The 20013-nt window shown below is 33.3% G+C and overlaps 1 protein-coding gene across 2 annotated transcripts; it reads right to left on the reverse strand.

Annotated features, from left to right (window-relative positions):
- Positions 1 to 5331: 5331 nt before the first annotated feature.
- LOC132065702 (protein SOSEKI 5) lies at positions 5332 to 9947 on the reverse strand. 2 transcript variants are annotated; one of them, XM_059459213.1, is made up of 4 exons: positions 9512 to 9945; positions 9202 to 9271; positions 8155 to 9099; positions 5332 to 5743 (listed from the first exon to the last, which is right to left on the reverse strand). In XM_059459213.1, exons 1-4 carry the CDS (start codon positions 9744 to 9746, stop codon positions 5611 to 5613), a joined length of 1383 nt encoding a protein of 460 aa, XP_059315196.1. In that variant the 5' UTR covers positions 9747 to 9945; the 3' UTR covers positions 5332 to 5610. The 2 variants fall into 2 exon arrangements, with proteins under 2 accessions (XP_059315196.1, XP_059315197.1); XM_059459214.1 differs by lacking the exon at positions 5332 to 5743 and having other exon boundaries at positions 8151 to 9099; positions 9512 to 9947.
- Positions 9948 to 20013: the final 10066 nt, after the last annotated feature.

Genomic DNA, 20013 nt, shown 5'->3' on the forward strand with positions numbered 1-20013 from the left:
CAACTTTGAGTGTGTGCCAAATTTGGGTGAACTCAATCAAAGTGCTATGTCTCATGAGAGGAGATATGAAATGAAAGGAGTCGAGCACCCCTTTCGGAAGCTCAATTTGTAGGACCGGAATGAAAACTCGCAAGCATACAGATAGTTTGAATGAGCACAAAAATCTAACTTGACTAAGTTTTTATTAAATAAATGTGAAGCCGACAGAATTTTATGGTTCAAAATGTTAGAAAACTATTGGAATAATCACGGAACACACGGAAATTATTCAAAGCTTGGAGTTGTGTCGATGACATTGTCCTTAATGATATTTTACCGGTAAAAGTGTATTAATGATACCGTCCTTAAGGACATTTCACTAGTAAATATATATTCTCAAAATTTAACAAGCTCTTTTGGTATAAACGAGGCAGCATAAACAACCTTCTCAATTTAACAAGAAGACCTTGAAGAATTGTTGAAAGAGAATTATTTTTCGAATGTGTCTTCCAAGAAGATAAAGATCTAATCATATAAGGAGTATTATAACTACTATAATGTTATTAATGGTTGTATACTTGTATTTTTGCTATCCCCACTATCCTCTCCATTGCGCATACATAGAATGTGCTAGTCTAACCGGTTTATCGATACCCTTTCTCGATAAACCATAACATCCAGGGATTTTTATGTAGGGTTTTTGAGGCATCGAGGTCTCATTGGTATGATCGCTATCACAATCCTCAAATCTATTGCCCTAATCCAGGGGTTTCATCATTAGTTCAAACGGAATATGTACTAAAAGTTATGTACGTTTTATTAAACAGTATTTTGCCGACTTTCGGCAGGTTTTCCGGACGTACTTCAGGCCGTAAAATAATTTACGGGCCAGACTTTGGGCCGTAAAACAGCCCAAAAATCAAAGCTCACTGTTAACGACTTACGATTGATTTATGGGCTGTAAATCTGATTTATGAACCTTAAAATGGGCCTTATGTGGGCGTAAAACAGGCCTGACAACAACTTTAAAACGAATGTATTGTTATGTTTTGTAAACTGAAAAGTATCGTCATATTTTGTAAATATACTCTATTCTTATGTATATGTATGTCATTCTCCCTTCACGAAAATGGTATTTTTATTGGGCCTTAAGTGAGGCCCATAAAGTGATGTTTATGGGCAATTAATTGCACGGTTTATCCCTTAAATGGACTGGTCTTTAATTTTTGCCTTTCAAAATTGAACTTACGCCTCTGGCGTCATAAATTACGTATCATAATATCCACAAGTTATACCAACTTTCTTAAAAAACTTATACTCCTATAGGCATAAGTTCGGATTTGAAGGGCAAAAGTTAAAGACTAGCCCATTTGAAGGCCAAAAATTAAACACCACCACAAAATAGGGACAAAAGCGCAAATGAAAACTCGAGATAAACTATAATTGCTCAGCTGGACCATCTCAGTGACCTGGGCTGAAGCTCGTTTGTTGGATTTTATTTTGGGAAGGTTACGTATTTGGCAGCTCCCTAAAATAATTACAACCATTGCCATATATACAAAAAAATATACACTAGTTATATATAAAATGTATATATTATATGCATATACATCAATATACAAAACATATACATTTTCCAGCTATTATTCTATGGAAGCACTACAGTATAAGAATCCATCTTATTTTACTTTTCAAACCTTTTCTTCATTGTATGTTTTATGTGAATTATATATTAAAAACTAATTACATGTAAATATCTATGTTCATATTGATAATGTACCTGAAAAGGTGGGGAACCTATTAGAGCTGCTCAAATTAGATATGAAATTGTCCAAAAAAAAAATATATATTGCTCCATCGTTGCATAAAACTTAAAATCGATTGTCGTGCTTCCTTGATCAAACAACTTTAATTTTTTATAAGCTATATAAAGAGCTACCAATTAAATGCCAATGTGTTCCATTGAAGATCTGAAAATGTAATCAAGATAATCTGCAATTGCTATTTGCTACTAAGGTAACTATTGGATGTCACACTTTTGGGCCCAGGATTAGCCAATTCCTTCTTACAACTAAATAAGCCCAGGTCTCTAAGACCATCTTTAGAATAAGGGGAAGAACCTGTTTCTCAGAAAGTAGTTAGAGGTTTTTAATAAAATATACAAAACATACAATCATATTTTTTTGTATATCTGGCAAAAACAACAATATGACTTAACAAAACATATACTAATTATTTTGTTGTATGTATTTTGCATGCCGCGTGTATATCACTATATCCATTGATACATTGGACATACAAATAACATATATCCGACATACAATTATTCCACCACCGACCATACCTTTCACCAAAAATCATTATAACTATCATTTCTTCAACCATAACAATGCAAAAATCAGTTTCCTACCAAAAGAAAAAAAAAGAAAGAAGAAGAAGACGAATACGACATGGGAACTCGATGGATCTAACTAATTGTGTCATTGGTATGTTCTCCAAAATCTTCCAGGGATCTGACTTATCCTTTTTATTCATATAGTAAAGTAATATAAATCAGATGTCTAAACGGTCTAGTGTTTTAAGAGGTGGGGTGCGAGACGAGGCGTTGTATGCCGCATGAGATGAGGCGTAAGTCCCGAGATATAATTTTCATTAAAATTCTATAAATAAATTCAAGTACATCACCAATGATATAAATATATTATTACAGTTATTACTTGAGAAAGGTCACAACACAAAAAATGATAATAGCCTAAATAATCTTTAAAATGAAATCTTCATCCAGTTCACCATCTTTTTTTTTTTTCTTTTTTCTTTTTAAATGCAGTTCATCATCAATCACCACATCTTTTAGTCTTTCCCACCCTCAACTACTATTTGCACTGATTTTTGTTTATATATTTCAAAGAAGGAGAAAGGCAAAAAGTGTAAGAGCAATGACAAAAATGAATAAAGTTGCTTCAGGAACATAGTGCTATGAAATCATCTAAAAAAACTGTTTATGACAGTGTTATTTTCTATAGAAAAATCACCACAACATGGAAGCATGATAACATGAAGTATAAATATCATTACACCAATAATAAAAATCATTATCTTTACCAAAAATATTTTTAAAATATAAAAAAAAACAATCAAATTTAACGCCCGAAGCTTACGCTTTTACCCCCGAGGCTTACACTTCCCGGGACTTACGCCCCAAATTCTAGGGCGTACGTCCTATGGATCTATGCCTTGGTCATTTGCTTCTATTGTTGAGCGTTTTTTATACTTCATCTAGTAAGAATCAATTGCTATATTTTGAGCTTGTCCTCCGAACTTGCATCTCTAGGTAAAATTCTCATTAATTTATTCAATAATTTTAGCCTAACAATTATTTTAAAATATGTATAATCATAAGAAAATGTGATTTATGATAAGTTCTATGTAATTTGTAGCCCTTTAATTTCAGTTTATTCTTTTTAAAAATCCACACATGAATAGGCATAAATGTTTAGGATAGTTTTTATTTAGCCTGCCACTTTTGGGAGAGTAAAAAATTTACCTATTTTAACTTTTTTTATTGTGGAGTCAGAAGGTGGGGACTCGGGAGAATCTAATTGTTTCGATATAAGACAAGGTTGACAATTATTCAAAGGTCTGAAAGGTTGAGCTATGGCTTTTAACATTTTATAATGGTTAATTTCTCAACTTCACAGTTGTTTCACACCTGAATTTCCAGTTATTTAAAGTCAAATTTGTCTCTGTTTTTAATGGTCAAAACAACGTGATTAAACAATTCATATATAGGTCTTCTAATCGATGTTTAGGCAACTAGAATCAAGGGTAGAAAAGGTCAACATAGTACCAAGGAATTTGACCAATTCATATAATGTTTAACGCAAGTCAGAGCTCTGAAGTCAAATGCCTCAATCAAAATGACATAAAATTCTTATAGGAAACAATTAAACACAATGATCCAACTTGCAAAGTGACAATCAAATAATCCATCCACAAGTTTTTCAAAATATCAGTTCATGATATTTTGCCTCTTAACTTGAATAAAGAAGATAGAGATAGGGGTTGCACACAAGAAGGAGAAATCTAGCTACCGATTCAGCAGAATTCATTAGCCTTGATTAAAATATTTTGTATTTGTACTAAGCTGTCTTTTCTAAAATTCAGAACATGTAAATTGTATTTTCTAAAATTCATAAACTCAAAATTCTTAATCCGTCTTTTGCCAAATCTTTCTATATTATTTTCCTTTTCAAGCCTACATTCATTTTTTATTGTCACGTCAACTTTTAAGGTGGCAACTGATTTACTTTGGACAAGATAGGGAAGTAACAGGACACTTGCAAAATTGCAGTGTGGAGAATTTTTTTAACAAGTTTATAGGACAAAATATGTATTTTCCCAATGTTTAAAGCAAATTAGAATTGCTTTCAACTCTCACAATCTTGAGCTACATGATAGAAAAAGTCCACATGGAAAGACAATGTGCAAAGCGACAAGCGAAAAATTCCATCCACAAGTTTCAACCAAAAGAAGTTGTATTGAAATTTTTAATACTCCCTCCGTCCCAATTTATATGATATTTTTTTAACAAGTTTATAGGACAAAATATGTATTTTCCCAATGTTTAAAGCAAATTAGAATTGCTTTCAACTCTCACAATCTTGAGCTACATGATAGAAAAAGTCCACATGGAAAGACAATGTGCAAAGCGACAAGCGAAAAATTCCATCCACAAGTTTCAACCAAAAGAAGTTGTATTGAAATTTTTAATACTCCCTCCGTCCCAATTTATATGATATAGTTTGACTATGCACGAAATTTAAAAAAAAAAAAAGACTTTTAAAACTTGTGATCTAAAACAAGTTATAGATATTTTGTGTGGCTGAAAATCATTTCATTAAAGGTAAAAGAGAAATTTTAAAATTCAATTATTTTTAAATAAAAATGTATCTTTTTTTTTTTTTTGACAGACTAAAGTCTATCACATAAATTAGAACAAAGGAAGTAAGAATTAGCAAACAACAATCCTATCACTTTCTTTTCTCAATATAATCTTGGAACCTACTGTCACAAGCCGTGCCGTGCTGGGATTTGCAAGTCAACTATTAGAGTGCATCTTGTCCTATGTTTCTCCATATCACATCCTCATGTTTTCTCCGAGAATAACAACACTTTTTTCTTGTCTTTTCTTTGAGCCCACAGAGATTTACATCACCACTAAAAATAAAAAATAAAAATTAGTGACGGACAAATTTTATAACTAAATAACATAATTCGATGCTAATTCTATTTAACGATGGATTAATGACATTTTATCAAATAATTCTGTTAGCTACGAACGATTAAGCAATAGATTGACGACAAAATTTATAGATAAATTCCAGTTTTTCTTAGTAGTGTATTTACAACCTACTATGGAGATTCTGACCCTATCTAAACTATTGCTTTAGCTCTAGAGTTGGGGTTGAACCACCACCCTTTTGCTACCATGTTGGCTACTGCTACTACTAGAAATACTGGCACTGCTACTGCAAGACAAATCATTGCTTGCTAATTCATTTCTGGTAGTGGATTGATTCTTTGGCCTTCTTGGAATGCATGTTGTTCTCACCCCTTCTATCTCTTTCTCCCTTATTTCCAACTGCAAGACAAATCATTGCTTGCTAATTCATTTCTGGTAGTGGATTGATTCTTTGGCCTTCTTGGAATGCATGTTGTTCTCACCCCTTCTATCTCTTTCTCCCTTATTTCCAATTTCGCGTTCCTGCAAACCCAAAAAAAAAAAAAAAAAAAACTGACTATGGTTAATTTAATTCAGGCTGTTAAAATAGCTAATTAGCCTCTAATTACAAGCAGTTGGAGGGCCGGTACCAACTAAGGATCCAATAATAGTCTATGTTGCTCAGACTCTTCAAAATGGTGTCCTCCGCGTTCGATCTTTCAGAAAAACACAATTTGGAGGATCCAAGATGTACTCATCGACATTTTTGTAGAGTTTGAGCTACATAGGGCCGGTACCACCTAAGGCCATGTATGGTGAAATTCAATAACAGTCTATATTGTTCGAACTCTTCAACAATGTTGCCACATTCGTATTACATCCTTAAAAAATGCACTATTTTTTGGAGGATCCGAATTCCGACACGCGAGCGTCAACATTTTGTAGAGTTCAAGCAATGTAGATAACAATAAGGTAGTCACTGAAGCAAACTATTAACCGAGGATATGCACGATTAATTTTGTAGGGTATAGGGCCAAAAAGTACATTTTTTCATTTCAATTTGCAGGGAACAGAAAAGGTTTAAGAGGATAAGCAACCCCCACATGACTAGAATAGCAGGCAGCAATAATGTTACAAAGTTAATACTGTAACTTTGTTTCTTCTTTCTGCAAACTGTTGTTCTGTGTAAAATCAGAATATGGATATTCTGAAAGATTACAGAAGTTATTAATATTGATCTGTACCATTTGGGATGATGGTGAGAAATTAATTAGCTACTTGTATCGTACGTATGGCAATGTGACTATGACATTGTACCAATAACCCTATGGCCTATACTAAGTTACAATAAGGAAATTGTACTTTTCAATTATGAAAACAGGACAAAATTCACAGGTTTGAAGTTTACCCCGACTCGAATCTTGAAAAAAGTTGAAATCAATTTAAGCAAAATGTCAATTGTCACTTCGACCAGTCACTCATGAATTTGCCCTTTATGTAACAGACGTGTAATGGTGTATAAAGTTGATTTCAAGTTATTTTTTTGTTTCTGTAGATAATAAGTGCTCGATCATCCAAAACTAGAAACTGCACAGAACCTCTTTAAATGAGTATATTCCTAATGAATAAGTATCTCTTGAAAAGTTGTATTCCTATGTCAGAATTTCAGATTTCAGACTGATTGACCACATGAAAAAGCCTTTCATACACCCCCCATAACTCTAGTTAATACGATAAATCAATAATAGACCAACTGACATGTCTTGAGACACTAGCGTTACAAATTGTGATTTCTTATTATCTGTCCAACAATAAATGGTCGATCATCCAGAAGGTAGAAACTGCACAGATATCCTCTTTAAATGAGTTATTCCTAATGAATAAATTTATCTCTTGATAAATTTATACCTATGTCAAACATTTCAAATTTCAGATATTGACCACATATATATTCTTATCCCCCCCATAACTCCAGTTATTTTATACGATAGAATAAAATAATCCCAATAGATGGGATAAATTAGTCCCGGAATTATAATCTCGGGATAATTTCGACTATCTACCAAACGACCCCTAAAAGTATTGGTAGACAGAGTTATTCAATATCAATGCTAGTAAAAAATTTCAAGTGTTTAACCAAAAAAAAAAAAAATAAAGATAGCAAATGCACCGTGAATTAATTGAGATGCACGTAGATTAGATCAGTTACTACGGTTATAGAAAGAAAAAAAAAAAAACAACTCTAGTGTCAGAGTAACAAAAACTACTGTTTCTTTGTGAATATGGGTTAAACTTTGAATAGATTTTCACATTTCTTAACGTTTCATGCTGATTGAGTTTAACTTTTATACGCCATTAGAATAGAATAATTTTACACAATCAAATTGCTAAAGGATACTTATAAATAAATATTAAGGGTAAATAGAACTAATTAGTTGGTAAATAAAGCACAAAATCTGTTTTAACATACTAAATCACTCTGATAATATAAAATTCTTTACACTTCCTATGTACATATGTTAAAATCCTTACACTATCAAGACATTTAGAAAATCACTGTCTATTATAAGTAGATCTAGTACGTTAAAAATTAAACATATAACCTATTATAATTGATCAAATTATACTGATAGTATAATACTATTTACAACGTTAGAGTATACTCCTACATGTTAGTAAATTCTAATTATGTATGTAATTTAAGTCAAGGACAATTGATGCCCTTTTTTTTATTCCAACATTAATAACTTGATTTTAGGCAAGACGAGAATTTCTTTGTTTTGAATAAAACAAACATTATTGATTGAATCAGTCCAAGCAAAGTCAGGTATTCTTTTGGAACTAAGCTAAAGTGTTATAGTTATGTTGTCATGATTTTTGACACGTAACATCATAATACTATATCATATACTCAAAACAAAACAAAACAAATTAATAACAGGGATAAAACTCACCGATCTGCATTAAATGAAGATGATCTCATCAGTGCTGGATATTCGTCCTTGTTTGTCTCTATTAAGCTTCCACTAAAGTACTCTTTATCTTCTACTAGCTTTGTAATAATCCCATTATTATGATACTCCACCTTAGTATTCTCTACATCCTTCTCCACCTGATTATTTAACCCTGTCCCACGTGGCACCCTTGACTTGTAATGTGAAATCAAGTTAAGACCATGATCTTTAACATAACCACCAGGCCCACAATCCTTGAAGGAAATAGAACCACATGATAATAATTGCATGAAAACAGAAGATCCTTTGCTTTTTACACTTGATTGATTGCTATTGTTATCAGCCGTTTGATCTTCATTGACTGTTTCTGGCCGTACGATCACCCTACCTTCAGCCTTCATCAACGTCTCGAGTGTCTCGGGACTTGAATCGGACGGCGGAGGCGAAATTTCGCCTCTGCTCAATTCCGTTGAATGATTTTGAGTTTGCTGAATACTCATACAGCCTGAGATTTCGCCTCTGCTCAACTCCGTTGAATGACTTTGAATTTGTTGAATACTCGTATAGTTTTCTTCCTCCTCCTCCTCTTCAGCAATTCCGATTTCTCTCCGTCGGCGGCGGGGGTCATCGGTCTGAGTTGCTGCATCGGCGGCGGCTTTTCCGGCGGATTCATTGCTAGACTCGGCTTTGTAGACTCTGTATTCGTGGAAGTCAGCCGAACACCACGACTGATTGCGCCGCCGTGAGACTGCCGGAAAATCGTGAACTTCCGGCGCCTGATTTTTCGAACTAGAAGAAAATTCTACTTCGTCTTGTGATTGAGATATTACCGTCATTGCACCGTCAACTAATTCTGATCCTTTGAGAACGTATTCTTGGCCGTGTGCTGGATATATAAAATCGTGCTCAGCCAAATCGTGCCACACAAATCCGTTCCTGTAACTCCTGGATTATTCAAAAAATTGCAAAAAATAAAAAAGAGAAAAAATCAACTCGTGTACATAAAATACATATTTAAAATTGATTTAAAGAACTCAAATAGTTTACCTTTTGGCAGACCAGGAATACAGAGAAGCCATGCCTTTTCCTCGGAGAAAATTCAAGCGGTTGATCACATCTGGAAAAAAAGAAAAGACATTCAAAAACCAATTGCTAATAGCAGATTAACAAACATAATCATCAAAACTCAAGCCCGAACTCGAAGTCCTCAATCTTTTCCATCTAGAAAGCCTGGAGATCTTAGAAATGAATTAAGTTCTGTTCATTTTGTATATTTGTAAATACTCTGTTAATAGAATGTGCCTTGGTCTTCACGCCCAATAAAAAAACAACTCTGCGAGTGAAAAATTATGCGTACCTCTAAGATAAAGACCATCAGATGAAGAAAGAGGGACTTCCATAAAATGGGGGTGTTCAAGTTGGCCATTTCTAGTAAGATAATAAACAACAGGCACTTTGCGTTCGTGTTTGAGCTTCGAGTTGGAAGATTCAGTCCAAACTTTAGTACGTTCAGGACTTGTTTCTCTATCTTTCCATTTTTTGTGCATTTGAAGCTCAGTTGCAGCTCTAACGGATCTCGACGAACCCGCCATTAAATAATTTTTCTTGTTATTTTTGCTACAAATACCAAAGTTTAAGAAGAAGAAGAAGAGGAGAAGAAATAATGGAAGTTTGGAGTGTATCCCTATATAGAGAAGTTGTGAATGGAATGTTTTTTACGAGGCTGAAAGGTTTGGAATTATGTGAATGTGTGGGAGAGTTGAAAATATAGAGTGAATGCCGGGAGGTTAGGGTGATACAATGGGAGGGAGGCAGAGATTTCAAAATAGGATGCGGCAGACAACAGCTACATGACAAATTTCATTTGTCCTATTTCAATAATTTTCAATTCTCTTTTACTCCTCAATTTCAATTTATGCGAATTTATTTTAAAATTTATGACCTTAAATACATATTATAACATTTTTATACACGTATAAAAAATTTAAAATGTGTGATCTTAAATATGTCTTACTCCCTCTGTTTCAAAAAGAATGTAATTTAACTCAAAACTTCTCTTTTTACCCCTAATGAAATGATTTACTGTCACATAAATAATTATGACTTATTTTAGACCATAAGTTTCAAAAGTCTTCCTTTATTTCTGAAACTTCGGACTTTCTCAAACTATATTACATAAATTGGACGGAGTGAGTAACATTTTACATGTTTATAAATTTATCAAGAGCAATATGAGATTAAACTAAATTATTTTTAAATTTAGAAAGAAAATAGAATTAAACGAAATAAAAAAAAAAATAAGTCACATGATAAATAGAGATTGAGGGAATACTTCTTTTTTCCATATAACCCTAGACAACAACTTGATGTTTACGTGGATTTTTAACTTTTGTATATGTACTTACAAAATAAAAGATACAGAGAACAGGAAAAAGCAAGTTAGACTTAAATTACTCCATCCACTTCTTTTTACTAAAAAAGGATTTTTCATTTGTTTCAATTTATGTGAATCAATTTATTTAAGCATTATTTTTTTTTTAAAGAAAATTTATGTTGGAACTTATTATCTTAAACATATGACACTTATATGCTTACAAGATTTGTGATATTTGTAAAGTGCTTGTGTTAATATAAACTCATTAAGGATTTAAAAAAAAAAAAAAAATTAAATAGAATTGGACTAAGAAGAAGATTCGCATATATTGAAACGACAGGACTACTTCTCCATTCTATATTACCTTGGACAACAACTTGATATTTAACTTGCTTATTCACCTTTGTATTTGCACAAAAATCAAACCAATAAAGAAACATACAGAGAAGCAAGCTGACTTAATATAGTTGTTGCAACTTTGCCTTGGATTTTTTTCCCAGGCCCATTCGGGGGAAACACTTCCTAGTCCCTATCAAAAAATTTTGTATACTCAGAACTCAAACTTGAGATCTCTGATAAGGGGGGAACAACCCCATCCGCTTCACCACATTTTTTGATTCAATCTAACTATAGACTTTGCTTTTTTTCTATCGAAAAAATAGAAGTGAATATGAATAACCGAGTCCTAGTTATTATAAGAACTTTGAATAACACTTTGAGACAATTTGTAAAAACGGAAGAATACCCTTTTAAGTACTAGCTATTACATGAATTATAGTAATCCTTATTATGAGAGTATCAACCAAGAGATTCAGGCATGAAATTAGATGCAACATTTAGTCCGAACTCGTTTCTGACAAAGGTATCAAATGGGCGAGAAGGGCTGAATTTAGGGGATCAAAATGGATTGAGTTAATAAATGAGCCGCGCAAAAGTTATTTGGGCTGAAATAAGCTAAAAAACAAAACACAACCAAACCCGCTCAATTCTTACTAAGTTTTAATTTCTTTTTTTGTTCTTTTATAAGTTTTTAGTACTTAATAAAACTATTTCTTTCTTTATTATGGTTATATATAACATATCAAATTAAAAAATATATATATCTTTTTGAAAATAGTTTGACAAAATTTTCATGGGTCAACTTGAGTTGCATATCAACTCAATCTTTTATGGACTAAGCTAATAAGTGGACGGTCAATGATCAGCCCAAACATGGACGGATCGTGTTTCTATGAGCTTATTTTGCCGATCGTTGTCGATCGCTCGATCCACAGCTTACTTAGCACATTTATTTTATGGTGTCTTAACAAATTGTTCGATGAATTAATCGAAGCATATAAAAACAATTCGAGGATTACCGTCATTAAAAACGGAACAGTACAAACAATAACATGTTGGACTATATTATCTAAATTAAGGAGGGAATAAATTATGGCAAAAGAACTGATGCTTTTCTCTCACTTTTGTTTTAAAATTTAATTTATAGAAGATTTTCCAGCAATTTAAAGCAACGAAGTATTCAAAATTGCATGAAGGAAAATAAGCTGCATTAGAGAGTGACATATTCTTCAACCTGCATGTACTTTTTGTACTAATTAAACCTTTCTAATTCACTTTAGATACATCAACTACTTTTGAATTACGCAGTTTAGTTTTTAATATTGAGTTTGAATTCGTTCTTGTTATTATGCGAGTTGAATCGCTCTTGATTCTAGTCGGAGAAAATTCAAAATAATTCAAAAAGAGTTGACTTAACACTTCTGTCAATACTTCACCAAACATTGACGAAATCCTACGATGATTATGTTACTAAAAACATCTTTTCTTCAAAGTAAATTGAAAAAGTAACTTACCTGGGACCCAAATATTTAGAAAAATTAATAATGGAGGAGAAATGATAAATATAGTCTCTTATGTAGGTCCAAAATAATACTATCTTGTATACAGTTTTGGTCATTTAAATTTCCCCAAAAGTTAACATAACTTTCCTTTAGGGCCTGTTTGGAAAACCACTCAGGTAATTAGAATTGGATGTAATTAGGTGTAATTATACAATTTGACTTATTTATTTGATTGAGTAATTACACAGTTAGGTGTGATTGAGTGTAATTGAGAGAGTGTAATTACACTCTCCAATTCTCAAAGGGGGCTGACTTTTTAGTTTGTTTCTTTTTTGTTTATTTTAATTTCTTTTGGTTTTTAATTTATTTTTATTTCTATTATTTTTATTTCTTTTTATTTTTACTTGTTAATTATTTTTATTTTTTAAAATGTATTTTTTTATATTATTTATTTTTCATTTTCTTTCTTCTCATTCTCAACTTTTACTTCTCGTGGTTCCATGTAATTGCTCATATTTTTTTTTATTTTTTAATTTTATTCATTTAGCATAACCGTGTTGTTATTCTAATTTTTGAAACTACACCTCTTAATATTGGAAGGAATGAGTCATTAACAAACTTGGCATATAAGAAGTGACGTTCTTAAAGTAGAATTTCGTTGTGAATGAGGCTATAGACTTATATTTTCCCTCTCTTTTGAATTATTTACTTAAGTTACGCTGGAACTTACTTATGTAATATTGGAATTTGACATAAGAGTATTATGTTAAACCTTTTCTTTTGGATTTTAAATTTAGGTTATATTTTCAATTTTATGTTATTTGCTTTCACATTGCAAGTTGTTTATTTTTCAATTACATTTAATGGATTTTTTGTGTCAAACATTTGAATAATGTTATGGCATTATATTTATAACTATTATTTTTTTGTCAAACATCCAATCCATGGCGTTTTCACAAAAAAAGTCTTCTTTTAAGTTTGATAATTAATTAAAATTTAATATTATTAATTTGAAAAATAATTAAATTATTTTTTACAATATTAGTTACAAATATATGATTATTAATTAATATATTTTCAAGAAACAATGTGTTATTAAATAACTAATTTAATATCATTTATAATGAAAAATATTTTTTAAATATTAATTTTTTCAATTTATATGAACCTATTTCCTTTTTAGTCCGTGCCAAAATGAATGACTTCTTTCCTAATTTGAAAACAAATTCACTTTATGAAGTGATTTACAGCCACACAAATATTCAAGACTTATTTTGAACCACAAATTTCAAAAGTCTTCACTCTTTCTTAAATATCGTGTCCGAAAATGGGTTCACATAACTTAAAACGGAGTTCACTCTTTCTTAAATGTCATGTCCAGTCAAATGGGTTCACATAAATTGAAACGGATGGAGTATTAATCTTAAATTTTTTATAATTAAGTTTTATTTTTAAATTAAAATAACTGTGTAATTACACTTGTGTAATCAAACAACACGCTTGTAATTACAGTGTAATTACGTTATGACAGACAAACAGGTCATTGTGATTACATTATTGTGTAATTACTACCCTAGTAATTACACCAATTCCAATTACCAGTTGGCTTTCCAAATAGGCCCTTAAAGATTTAGTAATTTATGCTCATTAAATTTGAAAAAAATAAAAATAAAAACCTTAAACACAAAACTGCGATGGACACCGACACAATAAAAAATAGTAAATATTACACCTCAAAAGGGCGCACTAAATGATAAAAATAAATTAACAATATCAGAAACTATATTGTACCTCTAAATTTGAGTTTTTTCGCTAATTTTCTTATTCTTGTCCTCGTTAAATCTAACCGATATAGTTCTGTAAATACTTAACAAAGATTAAGAGCATGTTTGGATTGACTTATTTTAGATACTTTTAAGCTAAAAATAGCCTTTAAACACTTTTGTAGTATTTGAGTAAGATAAAAAATGATTTTAAGCACTTATTATTAAGACAAAATGACAAAAATAAGCCAAAAATTATATGTTAGAATTCCTAACTGATAGGTATAATTAAACCCACCCAAACATGCTCTTAAAAGTGTTAACTTTTGACATATTTAATGAACTTAACTGTTACTCCCTCTGTCCCAATTTATGTGATATACTTTTCTCTCTAATATGTTCTAAAAAAAAGATACATTTCCTCATTTGGAAACAATTTAACTTTAAATTTTACCTTTTACTCTTAATGAGATGATTTATAACTATACAAATATTTTTATTTATTTTAAATCACAAAATTTAATTTTTTTTATTTCTTAAAATTTATGCTCATTTAAATTATATCACATAAATTAAGACGGGAGTACTACTATTTTAAGCCTACTCTCTAACTTAAGATACTATTTTTAGCATTTTCTCAATAATAGAGTGTGAATGACTGCTTTTGCTGCCGATGCGTCCATCAAATATCGAATCAATTTTTCAAACTAAAATAAACATCAAACCAAATCAGATTTGACGAGACGATTTGACGATTTGGACAACAATGTACGAGATCATCTGCAACTTGACGTGACCGTATCTTTAGCGTATTTTCAACTTTGCTAGTAGCTTCACAATTCACATGATCTGAAACTGTCTTTAACAGCATTATTATTGGGTCTGAGAGTATTTTGGCTGCTACAGGGAATCACTGTTATACATAACACATCTATACCATCATTGATATTTGATAAAAAATGCATAAAATTTAATTTTATATTTCAATTGTCAAATTTGAAGTTTAATCGCACTTTATATAACGAAGAAAAATCTTTTAATGATAAAAATATATATTCATATAATATTCTTTGTTATAAATTGTGTATTAAAGTATCAAAATTGTGACATTCCAGTTTAGGAGGAAAGTCCACATCGGCAAAACACAAGAGAGGTGCTGGGTACATAAGTAAGTATGCCTTACCTCATAGTGATGCGTTTTAAAGCCGTGTGGGCGTAGGACCAAAGCGGACAATATCACTAGTGGGCTGAACTGTTACAAAAAAATATTTGATCAAAATCTCTAGACCAATTATTTGTAACCGTAGAGATTCTATTTCGATAAAAATGATTAATCATTATATTACGAAAAAAAGATAACTGTTATAGAGGGATAATTTTACAAAGAGCATACAGTTATAAAAATGATTGTTGTTATTATAGATAAAAACCTGTTATAGAGAGTTAAATTATAACATAAAAATCGGTTCTAAGAAAAATTTGATAGTTATAAGGAGGTGTTATTATATAAGGATTTCGTTATAAAGAGATCTGATTGTATAACTTTTTCTTTTTTAATTATTTTAACTATATATATACATAGCAATTTCAACACCATTTCAGTTTATCATTATTTGAGTTTCCACTCATGTTTTGAGCATTTACATATGTTGACTTAGGAGTCGTTTGTCCAAGGAATTTTTTTCCTTTTTTTGAAAAAAGCTTTTCAAAATATTGTTTGGTTATATATTGGACTGATTTTTTAAAACTTTTTGAAGATGAGTTTCAAAGTGAAAAATATTTCAACTCACATAATTTTAACCTTTTTTTCAAGTTAAATGCATGTCCAAATATAATTTCAATTTTCAAATTTACTTTTTCAATTTAACTTCAAGCACTACTTTTTTCAAGTATTACATCTTTTATGTCCAAACGTCGACTTAATAAAAAATGACTTGTAGGTATGATTTGTGTTGAGATCCGAGGGGCTCGGGTATCGTACTTATGTTGGCTTCGTTAGGAGGCTAGCTTAGTTTGTTATGTCAGCTCCAATAGAATAAGTTGTGTTGGAATTGATAAATTTTCTTGGAGTTCATAATTGCATAAAAGGAGTATTTCATATCAGATTAAAATTGAAAATAATGTTGGTGCAGAGTTATGGTGTTTTCTACGATTGCATATGAGAGATCGCAATCACGAAGAGTGATGTCGAGTAGAACATCATGATAGTAGAGAGAGCTTTGTTGCTAACCGGTGCTAACCAGGAGCTCGCAAATGCGAAGAATGACATAAATATAAACAGTGACTGAACAAATGTCATTTTCTTCCATTTTAGACCTTAAGCATGGATTGAAGCTACGTGGACTGGGATTTAACAATGTATTAAAGTAACTAGATTCGTGGCACGTGCGTTGCACGTGTAAGTCAAGTCGTGTAGTATCCGATTTTGTATGCCTAAACAATTTTAGTTTCCTGTCACTGTGAATTCGTCTTCCAACAAGTAATGTTTATTCCTTATGTTTCTATAACAACCTGTGAAATTGATCATAGTAAATCGATTTTATAGATATTATTTGCTCTAAATTATAATTCTCGGCACGTGCATTGCACGTGTATGTCAAGTTATGTAGTGAGAGAGACGAAGAGAGCAAAAAGATTAGAGGGAAGAAATAAAGAGGAAAAACATTCGCCAAAAAAAGTCCTTTGGTGTTCATGCTCTTAACCGGAAATTTTTGTCGAGGTTCATGTTCTTCACTAGAAAAGGTAAGTTAAAGAAGAAGTAAAGAAAAAAACAAAAAGAAAATAATTATGCACTTCTTCTTTGCCGTTCATGTACTATGACCCTACTAAATAATTTTGAAGCGGAATAGTAAATTCCGTCCTATCACGCTTATCCTAATTTGACACGTGTATTTTCCACGTAAATTTTTCTTCTTCTTTAATTACCTTCGTCCAACTTTTTTCACCATGTCTAACCATCTTTCCACCATTAAGCAATTTCAAAATTTCTTTTGAAGTTGAGTGTTCAAAGTATCGTCTTACACTAATGTATGTATCTACCCCTTTTAATTAAGTTTTCTATTTCCATTTATGTTTTTTTCTTTTCATTTTTTATTCACTCCCTTTTCATCAATTAAGGTCTTGATCATGATTGGGAGTTTTGATTTATTTATTTTTTAAAATTTTGGCTGGGAAGGATAGAGTAGGGAATAACCAAAAATAGGGGGTGGGGGTGTGAAAGTGGAGGTGTTGAGATGGTTGTTAGAGAATGTGCGCGCGTGAGAGAGAGAGAGAGGAGAAATGGTAGAAAATAAAACAGTTCGTCGAACAAAGTCCTTAGTGTTAATGTTCTTTGTTAGGGATTTTGTCGGGATTCATGTCCTTCACTGCAAAAGGGAAGTTAAAGAAGTAAAGAAAAAAAAAGAAAAAGAAAAAACAAGAGGTAAAAAAAAAATGTATACGGGTAAAACCGAGGACACAAGCACGCTCGGTTTCCCGTCGTCATGGTTATGCCTGAGTGCAACTCGACCATCTCACCGGGAACGAGGTCTCGATCTCGGGCCAGTACGAGGCGATAAAGGAAGGGCGATTGACTGCCATTAGCGGAAGACCGAAATATCCACCCTCACCCGGATATTTCGGCGTCGATCTCGGCGATGCAGCTGTCACCAGATTTACTTGCTTTATTTAGAATTGTACTAGGTTTGAAACTCCTCTACTATATAAAGAGGAGGTCTTCATTCATGAAAAGGGTTGGCAACAATAAGGAGAGAAATAGTTCATATCAACAATCATAAGGATTCATTGAATCAGTTCCCATCTGTTCTTGAGTTTCATTTTATTTGTGCCTCGTGATAGCTCGTAGCGAAAGGATATCGACCTCGGTTTCCTAGCCCGAAGTCATACATATCCAGCACTTAGTTTGATTTGATTCTTTGTTCGTTTTCCTCATATATCTCGTTATTTAAATCCTTAATTGAATTTAGTCACGCATCTTTGGCATCTTATATAAATTTAACTGTTCTACGTTTTAAGGTTAAACAGTTTGGCGCCCACCGTGGGGCCTTAGATAGTAGTGGCGGTTCAATATAACATTCTGGTCACACTCGATATTTTACACTTGTTCTTTAGGGTTTGATTTCAGGTATACCGGAAATGTCGGATTCACATTCTGTCAACTTCCAAGTGGAACCAAGCCATCACAAGCATGACGATGGGGACGTACCAAACAGCAACGCGCCCTCCGTTAATCCAGCTCAAGTCGGATCATCGGTGGGCAACGTACCGGTCGGTGAGAACAACGGGGCCATGCTGCAACAGCTCCAGAACCAGTTAGACATGGCCATGGCTCAGTTGCAGGCCCAGCAAGAGATCATAGTGCAATTGCAAAATCGAGGTCAGGCACCCGATGTTGCCCCATCGGAACCGACCCAGGATACGGAGGAAAGACATGTCTCACGAGGTAATGAGGGACTCCCCGGGCAAAATACCGAATTGAAAAGAATGCTCGAAGAATTGACCAAACGAGTCGAATCCGGTGAAAAGAAGATAGAGGCGAACGATAAGAAGGTGGAGAACTACAACTCGAGGGTCGATCAAATCCCGGGGGCTCCGCCAGTGTTGAAAGGTCCAAATTCGAAAAAGTTTGTTCAAATGCCGTTTCCGCCAAGTGCGGCGCCGATGAAAATCCCCAAGAGATTTCGCATGCCCGATATCCCGAAGTACAACGGGACAACAGACCCAAATGAGCATGTGACTGCATATACGTGCGCTATCAAGGGCAACGACCTCGCCGATGACGAACGGGAATCAGTGCTACTTAAGAAATTCGGGGAAACCTTGTCGAAGGGAGCTATGATTTGGTATCATAACTTGCCCGAGCACTCGATTGATTCATTTACCATGCTCGCTGACGCCTTCGTTAAGGCCCATGCCGGGGCCATCAAGGTCGAAACCCGAAAGTCGAATTTATTCAACGTTAAGCAACGAGATGACGAGACCCTCCGCGAGTTCGTGGCTCGATTTCAAATGGAGCGCATGGACTTACCTCCAGTTACCGACGATTGGGCCGTTCAGGCTTTCACCCAAGGGCTCAATTCGAGGAGCTCGATCACATCTATGGAACTGAAACAAAACTTGATAGAATACCCGGCAATCGCCTGGGCTGATGTGCATAACAGATATCAGTCGAAAATTAGGGTCGAAGACGATAAGATTCTGAGGGCCGCTTCAGTGTCGTGGCATTCCGGTAAAGGAAGTGATCGCACAAGGAGAGTGATGGATCGAGATTCCAGATCATCATATGACAGATACCAGCCGTACCCGCTCGATCGAAGAGGAAATGGGTGTAATAACGAATCGGGCAAGAATGATAGGAGAAGCGATCGAAGGAATGATCGAGGTCCAAACAACCGTGGATTGGTAAACAGAAATGTTGTCGATTGAGTTCCGCGAAACAGAGAAACTCCAAGGCTATCCGAGTACAACTTTTGCGTCGATATAGCGACTTTAGCGGCAACTGTTAGCCAAAACAAAGAAACGAGGCATTCGAGGCCAATCCAATCTGACCCGGAGAAGCGGGACAAAAGTCTTATTTGTAAGTATCATCATACTCACGGTCATCGAACCGAGGATTGCCGACAACTGAGGGAGGATGTTACACCTCATAGTTGTGTACGAGAAATCTATTGGGCAGTAGTTGGTTAAGTCTGGACGTGGCGCATTCATCTCATGGTTACGAGGGTTTGAATTCATATAATAATCTATGGAAGACTCGGGGACCAAGCAAATCAAGGAAATTAAGTTGTCGAAAAATTTGAAACAGGATTTTGAGTCAACTTTGGAGGGGCATAACTCCATGTGTGTTAGGAGTTTTAAGGTGTTTCAAAATCCTTGAACGAAG

The sequence above is a fragment of the Lycium ferocissimum genome, chromosome 7 (assembly GCF_029784015.1).
Source record: "Lycium ferocissimum isolate CSIRO_LF1 chromosome 7, AGI_CSIRO_Lferr_CH_V1, whole genome shotgun sequence".
Lineage (NCBI taxonomy): Eukaryota > Viridiplantae > Streptophyta > Magnoliopsida > Solanales > Solanaceae > Lycium > Lycium ferocissimum.

Excerpts from the sequence above, each read along its gene's own strand:
- LOC132065702 (XM_059459213.1), bottom strand. The coding sequence starts at position 9,746 with ATGGCGGGTTCGTCGAGATCCGTTAGAGCTGCAACTGAGCTTCAAATG. Across the intron at positions 9,272-9,511 it reads TGATGGTCTTTATCTTAGAG|ATGTGATCAACCGCTTGAAT; the intron begins GTACGCATAATT and ends CTTTTTTTCCAG. Across the intron at positions 5,744-8,154 it reads TCTTCATTTAATGCAGATCG|GAACGCGAAATTGGAAATAA; the intron begins GTGAGTTTTATC and ends TTGGGTTTGCAG.